The sequence below is a fragment of the Antrostomus carolinensis genome, unplaced genomic scaffold (assembly GCF_000700745.2).
Source record: "Antrostomus carolinensis isolate BGI_N321 unplaced genomic scaffold, ASM70074v2 scaffold76, whole genome shotgun sequence".
NCBI lineage: Eukaryota > Metazoa > Chordata > Aves > Caprimulgiformes > Caprimulgidae > Antrostomus > Antrostomus carolinensis.
The window spans coordinates 1-21,288 of NW_010323670.1; the positions used below are offsets into that span (position 1 = coordinate 1).

Consider the following 21,288-nt stretch of genomic DNA (forward strand, 5'->3'; position numbering starts at 1 on the left):
GGTGGATCCTGCGAGCTGGGTCTGGCCGCGGGGTCCCGGTGGGTCACACCCGCCCACGCTCGGATCCGCGCCCAGAGCGCCCGGTGCTGTTACCCCTCTGGCGTTAACGTCGTGACCTGTGTGTGGGTGAACGTCCGGTTCCCTCGGGAAACACTTGTTACCGTTACTGTCGGGCCTTCCTTACGCACCACGCTGCTTGCACGTTGCACTGTCTGCGCTCCAGGACCACACAGAACGTGATGGAGGCATTTTTCAGCCTCGTGTTGCTGAGGAGGAAACTCGCCTCTCATTTGCAAAGTCATTTGTTTGAAGAAGGCATTGAGAAAAAGTCACTGGTGGTGAAAATCAGGGCACTGATGTGACCCGAGTGGGGAATTTGGACCCCTTACAGAGCATCCGGCATGAATAAAATGGGAAAAGCTTGGTTAACGGCGAAGACAGTCAACAGTCATGGTTTTGTTTCCATTTATTAATGCTGCCAGTTAAAACCCAAATGTCTGTTTAATAGGCTTTGGATACAGATTTTTAAAGAAATTCAACAGCTTACAATTTTTAATAGAAAAGCACTAAAAGTCTGATTATTTTTCCATTTAGATCAAACAGGCTTTACATATGCTACGTAGATATTATTATTTAATCTGCCCTCACCACCCCGGTTTTCAGGTTCTCAGTTTTATTTCTAACTTGCTCCTGTCTTTGAGCAATTCAAGTTTACGCATATCTCAAGTTTTAGACTGCTGTTGTAAGGCAACTGCAATGTGAGTACTACTCATCAGACATGGTGTCCTTACAGGAGACAACAACAAAATAACCACCATGAACAGAATCTTGTACGTAAAGGCAAGAGAAAATTAGAAATTTAATAATTATAATGCAGTTCAGAGCATAATATATTAGCAGTACTTTCATAAATACATATCTTTTCAATATTCCACCATCAGTAATAAAATATATTTATCATTTGTCATTCTGACTACGAATGTAAGTATTGCACTAGCACTCTACAAGTTAAAAAAAAAAAAAAGCATGGTTACTGAAAAGTTATTTTCCCTCTTCTAGTAGCCACACTGTCTCCCTTGAGATGTGGATATTCTACTAAAGTACAGTTCTGAGATTTTGTAGTTATTTTTAACAACAAGCATCATTAATCGGCACAGACTGTATAGCTTCTGCCCACAAGGCACAATAAATCCAGGTTCACGTATTAACTATTGATAAATACAGCATTTCTCACATACAGATACATTGCAAAGCTACAGAACAGAAACAGCAGTTGCGGTGTTCTTTCAAACATGTTCTTTTCAACCCTTTTGTTCTTGAGTTGATTACATAGCCCAGATTTCATTTTCAGATGACCTAACATTAATACTCCACGATGGAATTATCACACGGGGAAAAGAGGGTATGAGACACTGAATACTAAGGCGGCTTCACCAATTACGTATTCAAATCAGAAAAACTAGAACTGCGAACTGGAGAGTTCTGTATTGGGCTGGCTGTGGGGAAATGTCATTCCATGGGTCTTGTTGCTGCTGTTTACTAGAAAATTTTCTTATGTCACTTCTTTAAAAACAAAAATAAAGTAACTTTTACTGCATTTATAATATTTGAAGTTAACCCTTATCCTAAATTCTTTGCCAAAAGGAGTTGTGGTACCTGGACAAGAGCCTCTTCCAGAACTGGTATCCACACGCTGAAAAATGTTTAACTGAATGTCAGTTTTGGCAGCATTTTGCCACAAGTGTCTGGAGGGTCCCGTGTCTAATTCTCGGCTGTTGGGAGCATTTCACCCCTCCTGGGTCTGGATGTGCACCCTGCTCGCATCCCTGTTCTGCAGCAGTTTGAGGCTCGCACAGGCGTGCATCACACCTCCGCTCTGGTTTCCATGGAGAGGATTTCCACCAAAATCCTCTTATGTTCAGTCTAGTGTTGCCTCACCTTATGCATTTCTTTTCCCATACTTACTAGTCAGATTTTAATTTCAGTTGTAGTCACATAAGCCCAAAGCAACTCCATCTCATTCCAGTGGAATTATCCTGGATTTACTCTATGATAGCTTTGATCAGAATCTGATCTCTTTTTTTTTTTCCTCCTGGACAGACCTGCTTATATATTTCACAGACAAAATACTGGTCTGTCTCATAGAGCAGGTGTAATTCTTCTCTGGCTCCTAGATTCCAGTGTTTTCCTAATGCAAGAGCTGTGAAATTGGATCAGTGAGGCCCATCTTTGCTATGGGTGAACATCGTTTCCCAAGTCATGAGAACTGAATAACGGTGTTTTAAAAAAACTTAACAGAGAAAGGAAACAAGTGCCAGCATTTTCTGCTCTCTTCAGTCTACTAATCTATTGCATTTTGCTACTACAGAAACACCTAATTTCATATTGGTTCTGCTAAAGAGAATGATGCTATCGAAATTCCTGGTACTGTAGCTGAGAGTAGTGTCTTGTGGAATGGCTCAGTCACCTGCTTGAATATTACTTGTTTTTGCCAGATTATTTTGTCATCCCTTGCTTCATCTGTTACCCGAGAAATCAATTCCTTAAATAAACAGTAATCAGCTTTTACATCGGGATGGGTAACATAGCCTCTGGCTAGCCTTACAGAAGGGCAGTATGCCATCGCCACCCCTGGTCACGTAGCGGGACCTGCTGGAAATGCAGAGCCCGGTCAGTTTTTCCTGAGTGTCAGGATCTGCTCACGTCTCTCATGCACCACTTGCACACATGCTAATATTAATCCTTCCCCAGAAGGATTCCCTAGAATCCACCACAGAAGTGAGGTGATTAGAAATGACCAGAAAAATCCACCTGGTCCATAGTCAGCTTCTTTAATCTCTTTTGGAAAGCCAGTGGGTAGGAGCAGACTGTGCCACATGAACTGTCCCAGTGCATGCTGCATGGTCTGCTGGCAGCTTCCTAAATGTAGGAAGTATGCTTGCACGGGATGGAGGAAGAAAACTGAATAATTGTGCAAGTTGTTCAAGATGCTTTAGAAGTTAATATGAGCAGTAAAAGGAAAAGATTAAAACAAATGCAAATGTAGAAATGGATCCTACAAATTCTTTTTCTTGGAGTAGCTATTTATTTTGTTCTTACTTACATAAAGATAACTGTCTGGAGTTTATGTTTTCAAAATGGCAGAAGTACTTCTTAAAGTCAGTTATTGTTTCTGACTTTCATTTACGTCTTTACTGCACCTGCCTTTGACAGGGTGACATACCAATGGTTTCTGTCAAGTACACATTATTTGACTTTCTCTGCAGCTTACTTGTTTTCCAGTATTTTCATATTCCATGTGTCACTGTTAATGTATGAAAACAACTAATGGGAGCACCACAACATATTTGGGGGGTTAGTTCTCTTAATATCTATTTTTATTGTAATTTGTTATCTTGTTTGTTAGCTAATTTGAGAAACAGAGAATAACATTTTTGCTATCACATTTCTTAGGGCATTCTGTCAAAGATTGATTACACAATGAAGGAAGCAGAATGGTAGCCATAAAAAGAAATCACAGCTCTCTTTCACAGAACAGAGATTACAGATTATTTTCAAGTAATCAGTACTTATAATAACTTGGTTAAAAATATAGAATACCAGGTAGCACATGGCTTTTGACAGAACTCTTAAGAAGGAGCTTTTAGGAGGCCTTATTCTGAATGATCAAAGTGAAAACCAATAGCCAGCATAACCTCTTTGCTGAGATTTGACCAAATGGCTGTTTTAAAAGCAAACCCTTTAGAAGAAAGTAGAGGCAACTGCGGAGAGAGAGCAGAGGAACTGCCACAAGGACGGTTAGCGTTCATTCAGTGCTCACTCCCCCTTATCTGGTTACGTAATGAGGGGAGTCTTGAAGTCCTGACTTCATTTAAGAAATCACTACAGCAAGCGTGTCATGGCATGATAGTGCCCCAAACCATGACAGCAACATTTGTGCATGCCTGTTTAGATAGGACCCGAATAGTGTAACCAGGTTACTGAACTTCCCCCAACTTGGATTCTATCTGAAGTCACAGTAATGTTACATTAATTGGTTATAACACCTCACAGTTCCATCTGTGAAGAAAGGAGTGGGTGTCCTAGAGGTTAATGGGGAAAATGGAGGGAGTGCTAACCCATTTCCATTGCTTGGTTCAATAAATGCTCTTAAAGACAAACTGGTAAGAAATCGCAGCTCAAGTCCCTATGGCTATGTGCCATGGCAAGATGAAAGTACAGTACAGAGAAGGAATGACTAAGGTTACAACACGGCTTGCTGGCAAGGATTTTGCTACTGCAGCTGGGCTATATAACAACAGGGTTTGTATTTTTTTTCCTTCATAATATGACTTTCCCACCTGCCCCTAAAATAAAACTTGGCAACACAGAGAAAGCCAGTTAATTACCTCCTCCCCATCGCTCCTTCACTGCTGTTACTGCTGGTGGTGGTTTTGCTCCCATGTTTTCAGAAGATCAGTTGCCAGCTGTGAGATGTGCTGCCAGGCAAACCTGACGTGGGTGGATTCCACTGTGCGGGAACAAATAGCAAAGCGTAGCACAAACTTCTCTCGCAGGTGGCACGGAACCAGATGGATCTTCTTGGCCTCATTTATGCTTTTAAGAAGTGCTTTATTTAGTTCATTGGAGCCCTGAAATCATTGTAATTTAACAGATATGGTAATGAATTTCAGAAACAAGTTTGGAATATGCAAATCCCACCAAGCAGCCAAGCCCAAGTACCACCAGTAACACACTGCCACTTTCTCACCTCTCAGTACTTTACCATCAAAGGATTATAAAAAGATGATGGTGCAAGAGAACATTTTTCAGCCACAAAGGGATTTATGGATTTACTGGGGTTTAGAAGCACTGTTCATCCTGGGGCATTTGTGATAGCTGACTACTTTTTTGTGACCTAAGGTTGTAAGCTATGTAGCTTCACAGAAAAGGATTCATTACTGCATCAATTTCAGTACACTTGTCTTAGATCTAATCAAACAGACGTGGGAGGAAGTTTTGCAATGAAGTATATTAATAATGTGTAAAACAAACCTTCCAGTCTTCACTTAAGCATGATGGCTGCTGTGAGACAATCTTTTGAATATGAGGATGGAAATCTTACCCTTGGGTAAGAAATAGTTACTGTAATGTATCCCTGGAATATGTAAGTTTCATACTATCAGTAGAAACCCTAAAAAAGTATTTGCCTCAAGTTCTATAGGAAGTGTCGCCACAGAATCCTACAGAGTGGAGTTTGGGGGAGGGTAGCGGCAGGGGGGGGGTGTGGTTAGAAATGTGGTAAACTGACCCTCCCACTGGAAGTAAGCAGTCTTCTGCATTCCAGGAAACAAAGATATAAATGTTAAATGCCTTGCAGAGGGTCAGAGGGACTCTACATGCATGCAGTATTGAATTTTATCTCCTTCTAGTGTACTTGTGCTCAACTACTGAATGTGAGGATTTCCCTTAGAGCAGCTGGATGCTCTTAATATCAAATCCCAAAAGAAACAGGACTGCACAGAGGAGTACTGCTTCTTTTGCAGGTTCAGCTAACGCTGAATCAATGATTTTCCTAGTTCATGTCCATCAGCATTTGAGAATAAAAGGACATCATCAGATTTTCAAAAACAGTCGTAAATTGCTTTAAATGAAAACAGTGAAAGAAGGGATCCCAAAAATCTTGAGATTTTTGTCTGATTTAGCAACACAGGATGATGTGCTAGCTGCCTATCTGTGACAGTGTTACCCAAGTTAAAAGGAACCCATCTCTCTAACAGACAGAGATGGCCTCAGCTCTGCTGGGCAGTTTGCTGTAATAGCTTAGGATATACCACATTGATCTTGAGTGCTATAATTTTATTCTTTGGGGAAGTATCTTAGCTAATGTACAGCCTTCACTCTTTCTGTCACACTGCTGGTAATACAGAATTGCAAGAGATACTAGGAGTATCTGCGCTCCTACTGCAGCGTTCCCTTACTGAACACGGACTGCGGTAAAAGTCACAAAGGGACAAATCTGCCTGTTCAGCAGCAGCTTTGTGACTCTAGGGGCACAGGTATTCTTGAGAACATCCATATCAGAAAACATGTTCTCTCAAATCTGCACAGTTGTGACTTGCCTGCTTAGCCTTTTCCATATAAAAACACAGCATAAGGGAGACACACTTGCCCGTTGACACTGATGATAAATGTATTATTCACAAGTTTTTGGATCATATTAGAGTTAGAGTTGAACCCAAGTCAAAACCTTGTTCTAACTTAGCACAAGTTGTTAGGGAATTTGGATGACAGCCTGGAATCCATGGCTTAGCCTTAGTCTTCTAGGAGGTATTTACGCAACTCAAAGGCTTCTAACTAAGAAAAGGACCAACTTTGGTGTTTTGCAAGTCCCCACCCCCGCTGTGGGCCAGTCACTGGTGACAATGATATACTGTTTTCTTATCAAAGGTAATCCATCATTAAAATGATGATCCTTGCCTTTAATATGAAATGCACAGCACTAACTTTTAGGCAATACCAGTGGTTATACGATGTTAAGTTAATGCCCTTGGCAGGGGTGATGGGAGGGAGGAGGAAGATTTATATGTCCTTCTTCTGCTCTACTCTCACAGCTGCACCTAGGGGCTGCTGTGACACTCAGGTGTCATGTCAAATTGAAGTTAGTCGTGGCTAATCCTCTCCCAGAGCTTTGAGGAGCCAGCAGCCAGCTCTGATTGAGTCTGTCAGCTTCAATAAGACAGTATTCTGACCCCCTGGGAGAAATGACTAGCTTGACTTGTATTCATCTGCAGACATGACAAGGAGGCCAAAAATTAACCCCTTGGCATGATGCATTTGATGAAATAGTTATAATATGAAAGTCATAGATTATTAGTCCATCTGCTCAACAATGTGAAAGGCAAAAAATTAAAAGTTACAGCTAAGCAAAAAAATAAAAAAGGATTTCTCAAGAACAAAGGAAGGAAAAATATTTCATATTTTCACAGCTGTGCAGCATTACAGTTCGTCTCCTGTCCCTCAATCCTACTGTAACCACATAAAAGTTACAAGTATCATAAAATGCATTTTAATATGAATTACATAAATCACAGGAAGATTTTTTGAAAGAGAAGAGTGATTTAAAAAGCAAATAAAGGTCCAAAAATAACTATAAAATGCTCTTCATTTAAAAGCTTGTTAATTTTGTTTTAATTTTTTGGATAGGGAAAGCAAGCAACAAAAACACTGCTGTTTCAGCATTGGTTTTCAGCAGAATCATGCCTTTATTCTACAACTTGTCCAAAAGTTTCTTAGCTAGGGGGTCCAATATTTACATCCTACTGTTTCCTTTAGATCTGATTTCTTCCTCTGCAGCATCAGGGACAGGAGACCAGATGTAGATGAACCCCTGGTCTGATCAAAACTGACAATTCCTGTGTTGCTGTATTCTATTTCACTAGAACTGTTCCTTTAAAGTAAATGTAGAGCACTGACTAACAGCTGTCTCTGGATCTGCAAAACTAGCATTTGTTTGTTCCATGGGAGAGAACAGGCTACAACCAACATCTTGTTATTGAGCAATAAAAGCCACAGAACCTGTTCCTCAAAATCTTTAAAAAGTTCTTGTTAGGAAATAAATTATATTCATGTTTCCACTTACTGGAAAAACTCCACATTCTGTAATCTGTCTGATCCCCTGGCAACAGACCATTTTTTCTTTTATTTTAAACAACAGAAATTCAAACAAAACCATTTTCTTATTCCAGAGGAATTCACCATTACCTTATTGTTAAAGATTTATCTCCTTCAGCCAATTGCATCAAACTCAGGTACCTGGGGCAACTGAGTGACTGAGAAAAGAATTTGTGAAAAGTAGTAATACCACACTACCCAGAGGGGGCCAAGGTGTGCTTGTCAGCCTTCAGAAAAGTTAACTGCTGATTTAGGGATCACGTGAGCTAGAAAGCACCAGTGCTGTTATTATTATTGCTAGGTGTTCAGATTCAGTGTCACAATCCAGCCCTCTACAGTGGCTTGAGTTGCAAGCTCCTCTATGAAATGAGTTCTGTACCTAAAACAAGACATTGATCCCCTTGTAATGTCTGATTAAACAAGGGAACTCTCCCAACTACTGCAGCTCTTATGCCCTAAGTGCAGAGTGAGTTTCTGGTTTCTGTCGGGCAAGGTCTCTATGACAATGAACTTGGCACTTACAGAGGTTTTGGGGAATGAAAGGCTGAGAGGGGCAAAAGGGTCTTGTTCAGCAAAAAAAAAAAAAAAAGGAAAGACCAAAGGCAGTTGGGAAGCTGGGCTCCTGTGCAACATGTTCTTACTCGTGTCTTGCTCCAGTTTGCCCAGTCTGAATGTAGGATTATACAAATGAGAATGTATTATTTAAAGAAAACAGCAAACCCAAGTTTATTATTCTAATCCTCAGCCATGACAGTCATTATATATATAAATATACATATATATAATTGTATATCAAATGTACACACATATAAAATGAACTTGATAAGAAACATCTAGTACACAGACACACACATCATATATAATGCCTAGGAAAATATGTTAAAACAATCATCTTTATCAAAGCCCAGCAAATATCTAATACAGTAATTGTGTGTGAGCAGGTAGACTAAGACCATTTGTTTGCCCTGACTATGTATTTCCATACCTTAATATGCTTGAATTTCTCTTAAAGCATTTGATTAAGTTTTAACAAAATTGTCTTAAACCTCTTCCTTTAATCTGCTTTAATCTACATGAACTCCCACTACTTTCCGTAAAAAATAAGTATATTAACTACAAAGACTATATTCTATTGCAGGTTATTATATTGCTATAAAACATGACAGAAGAAACAGGAGGCTTTAGCTGCCTTACCTTCAGCCGAAAACAGACCAGTCCCAAGACAACCTCAGCACAGATCTCAAATCTTTCATCCTGAAGGACTAAATGTTCAAACTGATGCGACAGCCTGACATGCTGAGAAGAGAAAGATAGTGTCTATGTTGTATAAATTTGATTCATTGGGAGAAAAGATGTGCCAAATTGTTTCCACCCCTAATCTTTTTTCTCTGTTCCCTCTTCTGATGTGATAATGTTCACATATTGCCACCTGTTTATGTTAACTTACATCCCATTTATGACTTTCAGAGACCATATTGAGCTGTTACTGTATTAGCCGCTCAGTCTATCTTAGGCAGTACTAGTCTGTTTCTTAATAAAATTGTTTCAGCACAGTTTTATAACTGTCATGATACTAGATTAATAGTAAATGATAGTATTAATTCTTCTTTAGTTTTCTACCACTCTCAGTTTTGGTTGAGAATGGCTTGAGTTCAAAACTTGTTGTGGGGAAAGAGGGAGATGCACAGATAGAGAAAATTATCACAACTCCAGTGCAAAATAAGCTGGAAAGATACACTGTTTAGAAGAGTTCCCTTAATAGGAGAATAACTGTGAAGAAAGGCAGAACTTGCTCCCTCTTCTGACTTGGGTGCTCAGGTTCAGTTGAAAAGAAAGGTGATGGCAGTGTAATCACAAAAACAGGTAGCAAACCTCAGCCAGCCTGTTTAAAAGTTACTGGGGAAAAAAAGAGTAACACTGGACACCAAGCCAGAGCAATTATTTTGAAGCGTAGGAAACCAGTGCTCTTCTAAAGTCAAATAAATGGGAAAAATACCAACAGGCATAATAACAACCAGCTGGGAAGTCTTAACATCAATCAGTGATGCTTGCACACTCATACTGTATTTCACTTTCTGCCAAACAGAAAATGAATTCAAAAGCACTGGGGAAAAAAGAACCCATATCCTCAGCAGGTACCTGCAGGACCTTATCCCGTCCCTCTCTCACTGCCTATCATCAGTTTAGTGCTCACTACCCTAAAAAGAAAAAAAAAAGACAGTAATAACCAACTATCAGAATTAGTTTTTCTTCATGCAATAGCCAGTCTGCACCAAAAATTATCAGCAACATCTAAAATGATGTTTAAAAGTTCTTTATCTTTTATGTATTTATGATTGCAAATAATTTTATTAAGATAAGCAACAAACTCCATGTCTTTTCCTTCCTTTGCACTTCGCCTTTTTGCAAGTTCAAGGACAGATATCAAACAAAAATGAAACATTTCACTTTGGGCCAGGGTTAGATGTGGAATGTTTCATCTCACAAGAACTTTTTCCAAAAGTGCAAGGATAAAGCAAAACAGAAATTACAGAAAAGGAAAAAAAAAAAGAAAAGAAAAGAAAAGAAAAAAACCCCCCACAGTTTGCAATCTTAATCATAGCTTTCTGATGTTTGTTTATTTCTTAAAATAGAAAAAACATTGTTTATATTGAATCAAAACACTGATTCAAAACCTTCATATTGGGCACACTGGTACCCTATGCAACGAGCTGATCTTTCTGTTGTTACCACTTCCTCTCTGCTGCTTGTTACATCCACTTACCATCTCCCTCTAAAATTAGAATGAAAGCTTTTTGAGTCAGGAATGAGACCAATAAAGTGCCCAGTCCTTTCCAAGGCATTTGAATGTTCTGCTAATAGAAACAGCATGAGTTCACCGCAAAGAAGATTGACCAGAAGGATATGTATATATACAGATAGTTGTATGCATAACTGCATGGAGAACATAAGTGAAATATGCACACGTTGTAATCACACAGAATCACACAGAATCACAGAATGTTGGGGATTGGAAGGGACCTCGAAAGATCATCCAGTCCAATCCCCCTGCCGGAGCAGGAACCTAAATGAGATCACACAGAAAGGCATCCAGGCGGGTTTTGAATGTCTCCACAGAAGGAGACTCATCTTTTACTGTCTCCTCCTGTCCTCATGTTCTATAGCCTTAACCAAACTGTTGTCTTTTACACAGCTCTGCAAAATTTTACTCTGCATATACTAGGTCTTGGAAATCAAAGACATAAAAAAAATGTTCAATGAGATGAGAATTTCACTACTATTCAGCTGAATGTAAACACCAACTGAATTTAATCAAAATTAAAATTGAGTAAGAACTGAATAAAACAAAAAATTAAGATTTGGCTTACTGCGAGTAGTTTGTACAAGAGAACTCTGGACCCATGCTGTACATGGATGGTATTTATGTCTCTCTATTTATTTATGTCTCACTCTTTGCACCAAAGGATTTTTCAGAAATTTGAAAGAAATAAAATCAAGGAAAAATAGAGAATATTCAGTAAAACACAAATAAAAATTCTGGAAGTATTTTGTATTCATTTCTAGATGCAAGTACTTATCCATGGCGAGTCTTAGGAAGTAACAATAATTTGTGGAGCCACTGGGGGGCACCAAGCGTTTTAGATGTTACAGAACGGGAAGGTGAGAAAGTGGAGACTGAGCTGAAGTTTCACCTGCATTGCTTTGCTTGGCACAGTTACCCCAGGCCCTGCACCTTTGGACCATAAGCTATTACCCTGAATTGCTTTTACAAAGATTGTTGCAACTAAAAATAATTAAACGCAACAATGTTAAACATTACTAAGTCTGGAAGTTCAAACTCTGTAAAACCAAAGGGCTTTTAGGTATCACACCTGCCTCTGTGAGTCCAAGAGCTGTACCCACAGTCTGGACGTGAGCATGGCAATAACTCACAGGTGGACACGTGTGGCTTTTGGGCTTCAGCTTTCCTAGAGCAGGTGAACTGTGAATATAAAGTCCTACTGGGATGACCACAGGCACTGACACTAAGGGTAGGAAAAAAGGAGGGGTAAAAACTGACAGGCTGTTCTCATTTTTCTGCTGAATGTGTAGGTAACAAGCCTGACCTGCAGATATTTTAACCCTCCGAATGCTTTTGCTTTTGACCTTTGTGTCATGCTGTGTCCCTAGCACCATTAACTTAAAGTTGACATTCAAAGATTATGCAAAATTTAAAAAGTATTTCATTTAACATTGTTATATAATTGAACAAAAAGCGGATGTACACTAACTAATCCACATACTGTTTCTAGCAATATCATTTGGACAATCCCTTTATCACATGAGTCCATGAATCTCATGGGCTGTGTTAGTGGCCTGAAAAGTCTTGGTATGTAGGAACGGAACAGCAGTCCTTCTCTTCACAGTGAAATTTAGCAGATTGAAGAAAAGAAGCTGGTGGGGAATTTGTGGGTTTCATTATAATAATATTATGATAGATTTTATATCTATCTAATATCTATGTATCTATCATAATATGATAGATAATAATTCTGTGTATCTCAGGGAAATAACCATTGCTCTTCTGCAGTGAGAAGAGAAAAAAGAAAGGGATTTAATTAATTTGGTTATTCAGGATTAATGGAAACGTCTCACATAATCACTAATGGGAGCAGTAAACTTCTGATGCATTAAAATGTGGTCCCTATGTAAAAAAATCTGTATTTGTCTATGTATGTGTGTGAATATAAGTCTAAATAAATATAAGTATAAATACAAAGACTCGTGCACTGAGGTTTTTAAACTACATCTTGATTTTGAGGCAAAGCTTTCAAAAACTAAAATAGTTTTTGATTGAAGAGAGCTTCTCTGAAGCATCAGAGTACATTAATATGTATATGCAAATAAGCATACCTGCCTAGCCTTGATCACTTCATACTTTTCCTCCTATAGATTTCACCCCCCTGCCTGCCTTAGCTCACGTCCCACTACACTCTGAAGGAAAATGCTAGCAAAAGAGTCTTCTCAACAGCCCCTTGGACTGTGCCACTCCCCAGCTGAAATGCTCTCTTTGGCATTGCTGTTCTGTACAGTTCCAGTTTTTTGGTCTCTGCTGTTAATGGATTCATTATCCTCAGCAAAGACAAAAGGATGTGCTACACTGATTTCTTTTGGTCCTACCACGGATTCATCCGAGTCTGAATATTCGTGGGGATCACATGAAAAAACATTAACTGCTAAATTTCTCAAATTACTTCTGAGCTCTTTGAGGGGACTTAAACAGACAAAGGAGTAATATATGGTCAATCAGTTTGCAAATGGGCCGTTTATACACGGGCCATTTGGGTTTCACATTTATACTGACTCTGAGTGTTTGGAATCAGTCCAGAAGACTGTTGTTGCTTTTGCCCTCTTTGTACATTTCCTCTGTGGCTTTGGGACTTACCTCCAAAATCTGTATTTTTCTATCCCCTCATTCTTCAGAGATGACTGTCCTCCCCTTTACCACTGCTTTAAAACCTATACTTTGCAATAGGTTAATATTATATGTTGTGTGGGAAAGGAGTGCATAGCCGGAAGGTTTGGAAAACAAAAGAAGTTACTGTATCTAAATCCAAGTCACACATTCTCGTCTCCCAGGAATATTTTAGTTCCCAAGTGCCTTCCTCAGTACAAGCAAATGCCAGGCTGCAGTGGTTATCTAGTCATTTTGATGCAGACTTTAAGGCTGCAGACATAGTAAATATGTTTTTCTTAAAACGTACTAATAAAAGAGGAAAAAAAAACAAAGAAAAAAAAGAGATAAATTGAATTTTGTGGCAGTTTACATCCAGGGGGGGAAAAAAAGTTTGTGAAGATATAGTTGCAGATATTTTTGGTCTTTCATATAGAAGCTTGCTAATTACAGAGCAAATAAGGTGGCTTCTTAAGGATATGCAGTGTTTTTTCCCTCTATATTGCGTCAGAAACTCATCACTATTGAAAATCTCAAATTGCTTTGGAAGTAGCACCTGGCTGTGCAAAAGAAGCCTAACTAGAAGTCTATAAACAGTAGATAAATCTTCCTACAGTTTTCTATTACTTCAGAGCTGAAATGTCTTTTTTTTTTTTTTTCCCCTAGGTGATCACAGCATCTCTATTGGGATTTGTATAAACTCAGAATGGAATTGAAACCCCGAGTCCCAGATCCCTCAATAAGGGCCAGCCCTGCACCTGAACAGGCATTGCTTAGCTGCTTTTGTATGGCACGAACAGCAATGACATGCCCTACACGCAGATATGCTGCCGTATGAAAACTACGTGGTGCATGACTGCATGCTACATCCCAAACGTACACATCCCCTTCCCCAGGATCCAGCCCAAGGAGCTGTTTCAAACCTTTGTTCTTCTGTCTGACTGTCTGCCCGGCCCTTTCCCTGGGCAGCTCCTTAGTAACACAACAGAGAGAGCACTTCTTCCCTCTTCCCCAGCTCCAGCCACTCTGCTCTCCGCTTGAAGGCTGCAGTTCCTGCGTCTGCCACTGTTCCTAGGTATCTTCTCATTCTACCTATGTCCATTCCATGTCCCACTGTATAAATGCAGCTTCAGAAATAATTCTGGCACCCTAAAACACAGTTAGAAGTCCCAAGTACACAGGATACAGTACCAGCTCTTCAAAGAGTGCCTTTGCCAGAAATGGGAATATAAAAGCTGTTATTTGCAAGATGCTATGACGTGTTTAAAAGAAAGCAACTGTTCAAGGCCAAGCACGGGCACGAGCAATGTTAAAGTGAAGTTAACAAGTGAAGTTAAGTTCCAAATTACTTTTTGTTTGGAAACTTGTCTATAGGTTTGAAAATATAAACCAGTGTCAGGCTGGTTTACATACTTCATTACTACACTACCTAAAGAAAAGTCATCACAATAAATCTGGAACCAAGGATAATTCCTGAGAAGAGACAAAAATAAGCAACATATGAAACACATTCAAAAATATTATTTTGCAGCTACTCTTAATGAGTTTACCAACATATCTGCAAACTCACAAGATATACCTTAAATACTGCTAGAGGAGGGAGCAAATGAAATGCAAGTTCAACAGAGAACCACTGGAGATAGAAATGACTTTTTTTTTAAAGCTGCGTTGGAACACACTGAATTTAATCATCACTCATCTGGGGGCAGGGGGAGACAAGAAACTAACTTAATGGTTCCAGTTTGACAGATGTATACAGGGACCAAATTCTGCACTTAATTAGCCCTCTTGCCCTTTCAAAGCTGCAAACATAAGGTCATAACTTATTTTTCTCTGTACACCAGGGAACACTTTACTCCTTAATGAAGTATTAAGCATACACACTCAATACAAATAAGGGAACATATTAGAGTTTTACTTTGGAGTCAGTATATTTAAGAAAAGATTGATTTGCTTAGCCTTCCTGAAATTGTGTTGTCACAGAAAGTATAAAAAATGGTCTTCAGGAATGATTATAGCCAGACAAGTGTTTTTTGGCTGGGCAGTTGGGGAAATAGCTAGAAGACAGGGAAAGAGGGAACTTGTTGAATGTAAATACTGACCTGTGGAAATTAGCCTGATAAAAGACCATGTAATTTATATGGGGTTTTTAACCCTCTATTTTTCCAGTGAGAGATTTATCCCTACTTTGAAACCTGGCATCATATTAAACTAATTGCAGTCTCCAGAAATCTATCCTGAGAAAGAAACCCACTAGAAACTGTAATGGTAGCCAAGTAAAGTGATAACAAACCTTGTACCAATTTTTCATCTGAAGGTTATGTATCAGAATGCCACATGGATGACAGAACATCAGGATTGCCACTGTTGTCAAAATTTATTTCTGAAAGCCTCAGTAAGGATAAAAATCCAATTCAGGTATCTGTATAGTTAGTTGAAAATTATAGTGTGATAAAATAAGAAGCAAAGAGGATACCCTCCATCCCAGAACCTTTTCAAATCAAGACTTGCTCATGCAGCAATTTTACAACAGTGGAAAAAGCCTTTCTTAGGAATTATTCTGTTTAGTACCACAACAGAAAGGAATGTGTGTCTGCAGAGACTTTAGTATACTAGACCAGACTCTTAGCTAATGGATATTTTTGTAAATATTTACACCCAAGTCATGGATCTCCCCTCACTAGAAGTTTACCTAAACTTCATAAAGATGAAAGGTGTGCTTGAATTTTACCTTACTGCTACAGAGGAAGTAGATACATAATTTAGACTGACACCAGGTGTGATTTTTAGTGATTAAAAAACCCACCTTTTTTACATCAAGAATAAACTTAGTACTTATTACTAACAATGTTAACAAACTGTAAATTGTACACTTCCTTTAAAAAATAAAAAGGTGGATTTTAAACAGGAAACAAAGACACAGCAGAGGTAGACATGCCCAATAAGTTACTATATGATAAATGCAGCCCAACAACCTTAATCATAATCTAAACATGCTATCAATGCATGAACATTAATAAAATAAAGTAGTCATGAATAAACATGTTTTGCCCCAATAAAAACATTAAAGTGCTCTGGCTTAATTTCAGATGGAACTATGGTTCCACATTTTAGAAATTCCAAATTCCTAGACTTGTCTTCTCTAAAGATTAACACAAAACAGATGACAGTTTTGATCCTGCCATGGTATGAAATACTGATACTATGTGGGGCAAACAGCACCCCTATTGAACCCCGTTGTCCAGCACCTGTTGTGTGTGCTTCCTGTTGTGTACAGAAGTCAGAGAGAGTAGATAGGTAGCAACCTCATTTTCCCTTGTGGTCCCACCACAGGTCACCCAAGAAAGAAAACGCCAGTCACCTTGCGGATGTGCTCCTGCAGTCCCGTGACCCCGTACATCCTCAGCACGAACCAGAGCTTCAGGGAGCGGAACCTCCTCCCCAGGGGGATCTGCCAGTGCTGCAAGCCAGGGAGAAGCAAGGACACCCATGTGAGAAGTCACCATTGCAGTGATTCTGCAGAAATTGTACCTTCTGCAAATATTTTGAAGCGTTCTGCAGTGCCACGTGCTACAGGCAGTTGCCAGAGTTGGGTCAAATGGTAACAGAAATGTCTGTCTCTGGTCAGTGCTTTCGTGTGACCATTTAATACTCAAAATTTTCAAATGAAAATTGGAAAAGGAGATTGGTGTCAGAATGGAAGGGTCACAAGGCAAATCAAATTTGCTTTATGCATCCTGAATTCTCCTTGAAGGCTTTGGAAAAATAAGTATCTTAGAAGCTCACATAAACTGTCTTGCTTACAGTTGTGGGGGTAGCATCTACAGTGACAGGCCCATTTTCCATTTCAAAACAAAAGTGTTTCTATTGATTAAAGGTTAAAACAAAAGTGCATTTTAAAAAAAGTATTATTGACTATGCTAAGGAAGAAAAATCTGTAGGGCATTTCTTTTTACTGCCTAAACCTTTAGATATTACACATGCAATATGATTTCTGCTTTTAAACAATTTTTTCAAAAAAAATAGAGTTTGAAGTTTCAGCTTGAGAAAGAAACTTTCTGGAAAGAAACATAAGGTTTTAGGTTTATGATAGTAAAAGAAAAAAAAATCCTGGAAATATCAGTGTATATAAGTAATAGTATTAATTATTACATTGGTGCTGTACTTACCCGATAATCTGTTACAAGGCCTGGAAGTTAAAGAAAAAATGTTGACATTACTTCATCACAACAACCAAAACCTACAATCATTCTAGTGATGCTGAAAAAGCTGTATCTTAGCTATCCTTTATGTTTGCCACGAGCTTCAGCATCATCAGTGTCAACAATACCACTAAATACCTAGTAGGATACTTGGCAGCATGCTAAATGAAGGTTTAGCTTCATTCCTTAGCTAGTCAGAATATACCCCTAACAAATTAAACAGTTTTCAGGAGAAGAAACATCATTTTCCTTTCTGTTATACTTCAGATCCTGTGGAGATATGGACTAAATACTGTCCTTATTTTCCTCTTGTAAGGAAAAGCAGTAGTAGATAAAATGGCAATTACTAATTTTGTTTGAAACAGTTTGCAGAATCCCCAAACTCACTTCATTACTCATTCTCTGCGTCTGTCTTCTATACTCATTCATATATTTGTTGATAATTCTTCAGCATGTCTAATAAGTGACTTGAAAATTTGATTCAGAATTGACCTCTTCCTGTTTGGAGAATAGTACTTTGTGTTTGTTTATGGCTTTTCATTTGATGTAGTGAAAGCCCCTTACAAACACAGATTGACCAAGCCACAAAGCAGTCCAGGGAGGCAAGTAGAGGGCGTTATTAGTTATCTTTTAACAGAGTCATGATGCATCTACTTTTCCTTTGAATCATGTAATTACAATGATTTCACAGTAAATAAAACTGTAACATAAAGCTGGATTACTTGCAGTAAGCCAGTGATAGAAATTAAACCGATCTAAAATCTAAAGCACTTCTTCAGGAAAATATGGAAGCATCTCTTAGCATCCTTATTCTGTTTTATTATTCTACAGTGGAGCATAAGCTACATAGGAAAGTCCATACTTAAACTCCAAGGGAAGTGCTGTCTAAATGCTCCTGAAATTATGAACCGAAAGGTACTACATAGAAATGTAGCTTCGGAATTTAACCAGTTTAAGTAATTTATGTAATTCATAGCCTTTGTATTTTCTGGGGGTAAAAAGGCTATTTCCTGTGTTACAAGCTCTCTTGCCAATGTTCTCTCAGCTACACAGCCAAAAAAAAAAAAACAAAAAAAACCCCATGGTCCTTCCTCCCTGCAACATATAGCCATTTGGTTCTTTAACCTGTTACTAGGTTATTTTCCAGATGAAAAAAAAACAAACCCACACAACAACCAACAATCATTAATCTGTTCCTGGACTTCAAGAAACAAAAATGGTTGTCTCAGTTTGGTAACAAGGTAATTTGATAACATTCATATTCTTCTGCATTGTAGCAGCCATTTTTGCTTGATAGCTGCAAGACTGGTAGCAAAGAGAGTAAAGCAACTGGTGACAGATAAATAATCCTACGCTCCTGTAAGGGGCTATGTCTAATGATCCACAACAACGCCTTTCACAAGCTGTGAAGCAGAATGCAATAAATGATTAGTCCTTGATTACAAGCTTTAGTCTTACATCTGTATTTAACCAGGAGGAATTGCACTGTAGGAGCATATGTGGCATTCGCAACAGAGTATAAAGCTGCATTCTTCTAACATTGCCATTAGGATTTGACTTACATCCTGGGTTGCCAGGCAAGCTAGTATAATCGTCCTGGTGTGATGATGCAAATCACACAAAATTATAATTAACGACAAAATAAAGGCTTTCCCCTTGGGGGCACACATAATTGCCATATGGTTATTAAGAGTAACTGCTCACAGACAGATATATTTTTCCGCTCATTTAAATTCTTGAGTGAGAGATGAGCGAATTCAAAAATGCTACGTCATTTGCCTTGTAAACCATGATGGGAATTCTCAGAGCTGAGACATACTCAGAAAATAAGACCCTCCATTATACAAGTCGTATATCCAGGAATGCTGACATCCCATAAATCACACAAGGATCAACAAGGACTGTAACAGCCTAGCACCATTGCAAATGTGACTATTTTTATTGAAGGCGTAAGTGTAGACTGGATTTAACAGTTTAAATAGAGGTGCTTATACTTGAAAAGTGTTGTCCAGCTCTTTGGAGAATTGGCATCAAATGGGAATAGAGCACAGAAAAATTTAGCTTCACTTAGACTGGTAGTAATCAGCTGATCTATTTGGAATCATTACACCCAAATCACATAACATACTATCACAGCTTCTGAAGGCAAGGCAAAGACTGAACAACTTACTATCCAACTGAGGAGATAAAGTTTTGAGATCAACTCAGCGGCCTCACTGAAAGCACCTAGTTTTCAGAAAGGTTTCATTTTCTTCTGGTGTTATTTAACCTGGGAAAAACCTAAGGTTCTTGTATCAGCACTGTCAGTTGTCGCAAGGACATATTTTCACTTTAGTTAAGGTTGTATTATTTCTCCTCAAGATGAGTATTTTTCATGTATGTTAAGTAAAAGCTAGTCATGTAAGTACATTTGCCATAACTTGTATTTTTTGTTTAAAAAGGCAAAAAACCCAGTATTTTATTTTTTCTTAACAATTCTAGCCTTTGGAAGGTGAACCTCAGCTCCAAAGTTACTGCATTTTCCTGTTTATTGCCCTGTTCTATATTTACATTGCTTGGAAATGTAGAAAAGGAGTAAAATGCAAAATTTCTGTCAGTTCAGGATTAAGGCACAGGAACTCATTTTTCCCAAGGCTTTTTAGTGAATGCTGGAATTTTGGATGGTATTACTTAAATGTCAATGAGTTCATAGCCATAACAGAGAGAAAAGAAAAGTACTCAGGATACACTTCTGAACACAGATCAGCTCCAGCAATTCCAGGAGAAATATGAGATAGAGTAAATGGTAAGAACATCCACATGTGATTCACCCTCTTGAGAAAGTTATGAGGGAACTTGCATCACATGTTGACACTGCCCTGCTGTGACCTTCTTCACAATTAATAATTTATTAACCAAATGTATAAAAACAGGCTTCAGGATGGCAAATGCCACTCTGCAGTTGCTAGGTAAGTGCAAGGAGCAGCACTAATCCATTAAGGAGCTTTGTACAGGGCCTACGGTTTGTAAGTTCTTTGTGAGCATTTTATGAAGAGCTTTCGTGAGCATTTTCTACAAGACAGACAGATAGTCTGCACTTACCTCCTCCTCACCAGTCAGTGTAAGAGCATGGGAGCAACAGCGTGACGTCCCAGACAGCTCATTCAAAACAGAGCACAGATATCACACGGAGCTCACCTTTTCTTTGTGGTTTCAGGGACTGTTTGCTCCTGACATGAGTATTTGAAAATTTGAATGAGAGCTTGCGTGCATAGCTGAGAAAAAAGGTCACAGACTTCAGAAACCCTAAAACCAAATCAGACCCTGAAACCACTCTAGAGCAAGACATGTTGGGGAGGGCAGGTTAAGGGACGTGATACACAGCACCCAATATGTTTATCTGACTGCCAAAAGATCATTAGGAATTTTCTCAACACGCCTACAAAGAGTCAGTGGTAAATCTGGAGCTGGGGAAATCCCAGTACAAAAGTATTAATATAATGCTTTATAAAATAGCTTTCCAACAATTGCTTTTTATACTAACTAAAATCTGACTAAATGTGTATTTGCCCTTTAATAAGTTTAACTCCCTGGGGCACTCTGAAAATGGAAATAGGTTCCTAAACATCTTAGGTAGTTTTGAGCATTTCAGTTTTCATCTTAAATCCTTTTTTCCATTAAATATCAATGTATAAACAAAATAGTAATAATCTCATTTAATTATAAAATTACCAGACTCCTGATGGTGATGCTGCAGGTAAAGAGGTTCTAATTTAAAGGCACCTGTTAAGTCTGATCTTTTTTTCACCCTGAATTAAAAAAAAAAAAAAAAAAAAAGAAATAAAATAGAGAAACTTAAGAATTTAAATTTAAGGGATTAAATTTCCACAAGAAGTGAAGGCAAACTGAATGTGTTTAAACTGGCGTATTTTCTGAGCACAGCCTGTGCCATTTTCAGTGCTTTTTCACAGCCATATCAGTACTGTACTTACAAGTAGTTAAGTGTAAGGCTCAGCAGGA

At 38.6% G+C, this 21,288-nt stretch overlaps 1 protein-coding gene across 1 annotated transcript in view; it reads right to left on the reverse strand.

The window, feature by feature from the left end:
• Nucleotides 1-4,104: 4,104 nt before the first annotated feature.
• DDC (dopa decarboxylase) overlaps nt 4,105-21,288 on the reverse strand; it is a gene marked incomplete at its 5' end in the record, with an annotated part of 39,115 nt that continues 21,931 nt past the window's right edge. Inside the window, 5 exons of the mRNA XM_010170626.2 lie at nt 4,105-4,631; nt 8,848-8,949; nt 16,449-16,547; nt 17,257-17,276; nt 21,001-21,077. Coding sequence (XP_010168928.2) covers nt 4,416-4,631; nt 8,848-8,949; nt 16,449-16,547; nt 17,257-17,276; nt 21,001-21,077 — 514 coding nt within the window. The remainder of the gene's footprint in view (nt 4,632-8,847; nt 8,950-16,448; nt 16,548-17,256; nt 17,277-21,000; nt 21,078-21,288) is intronic.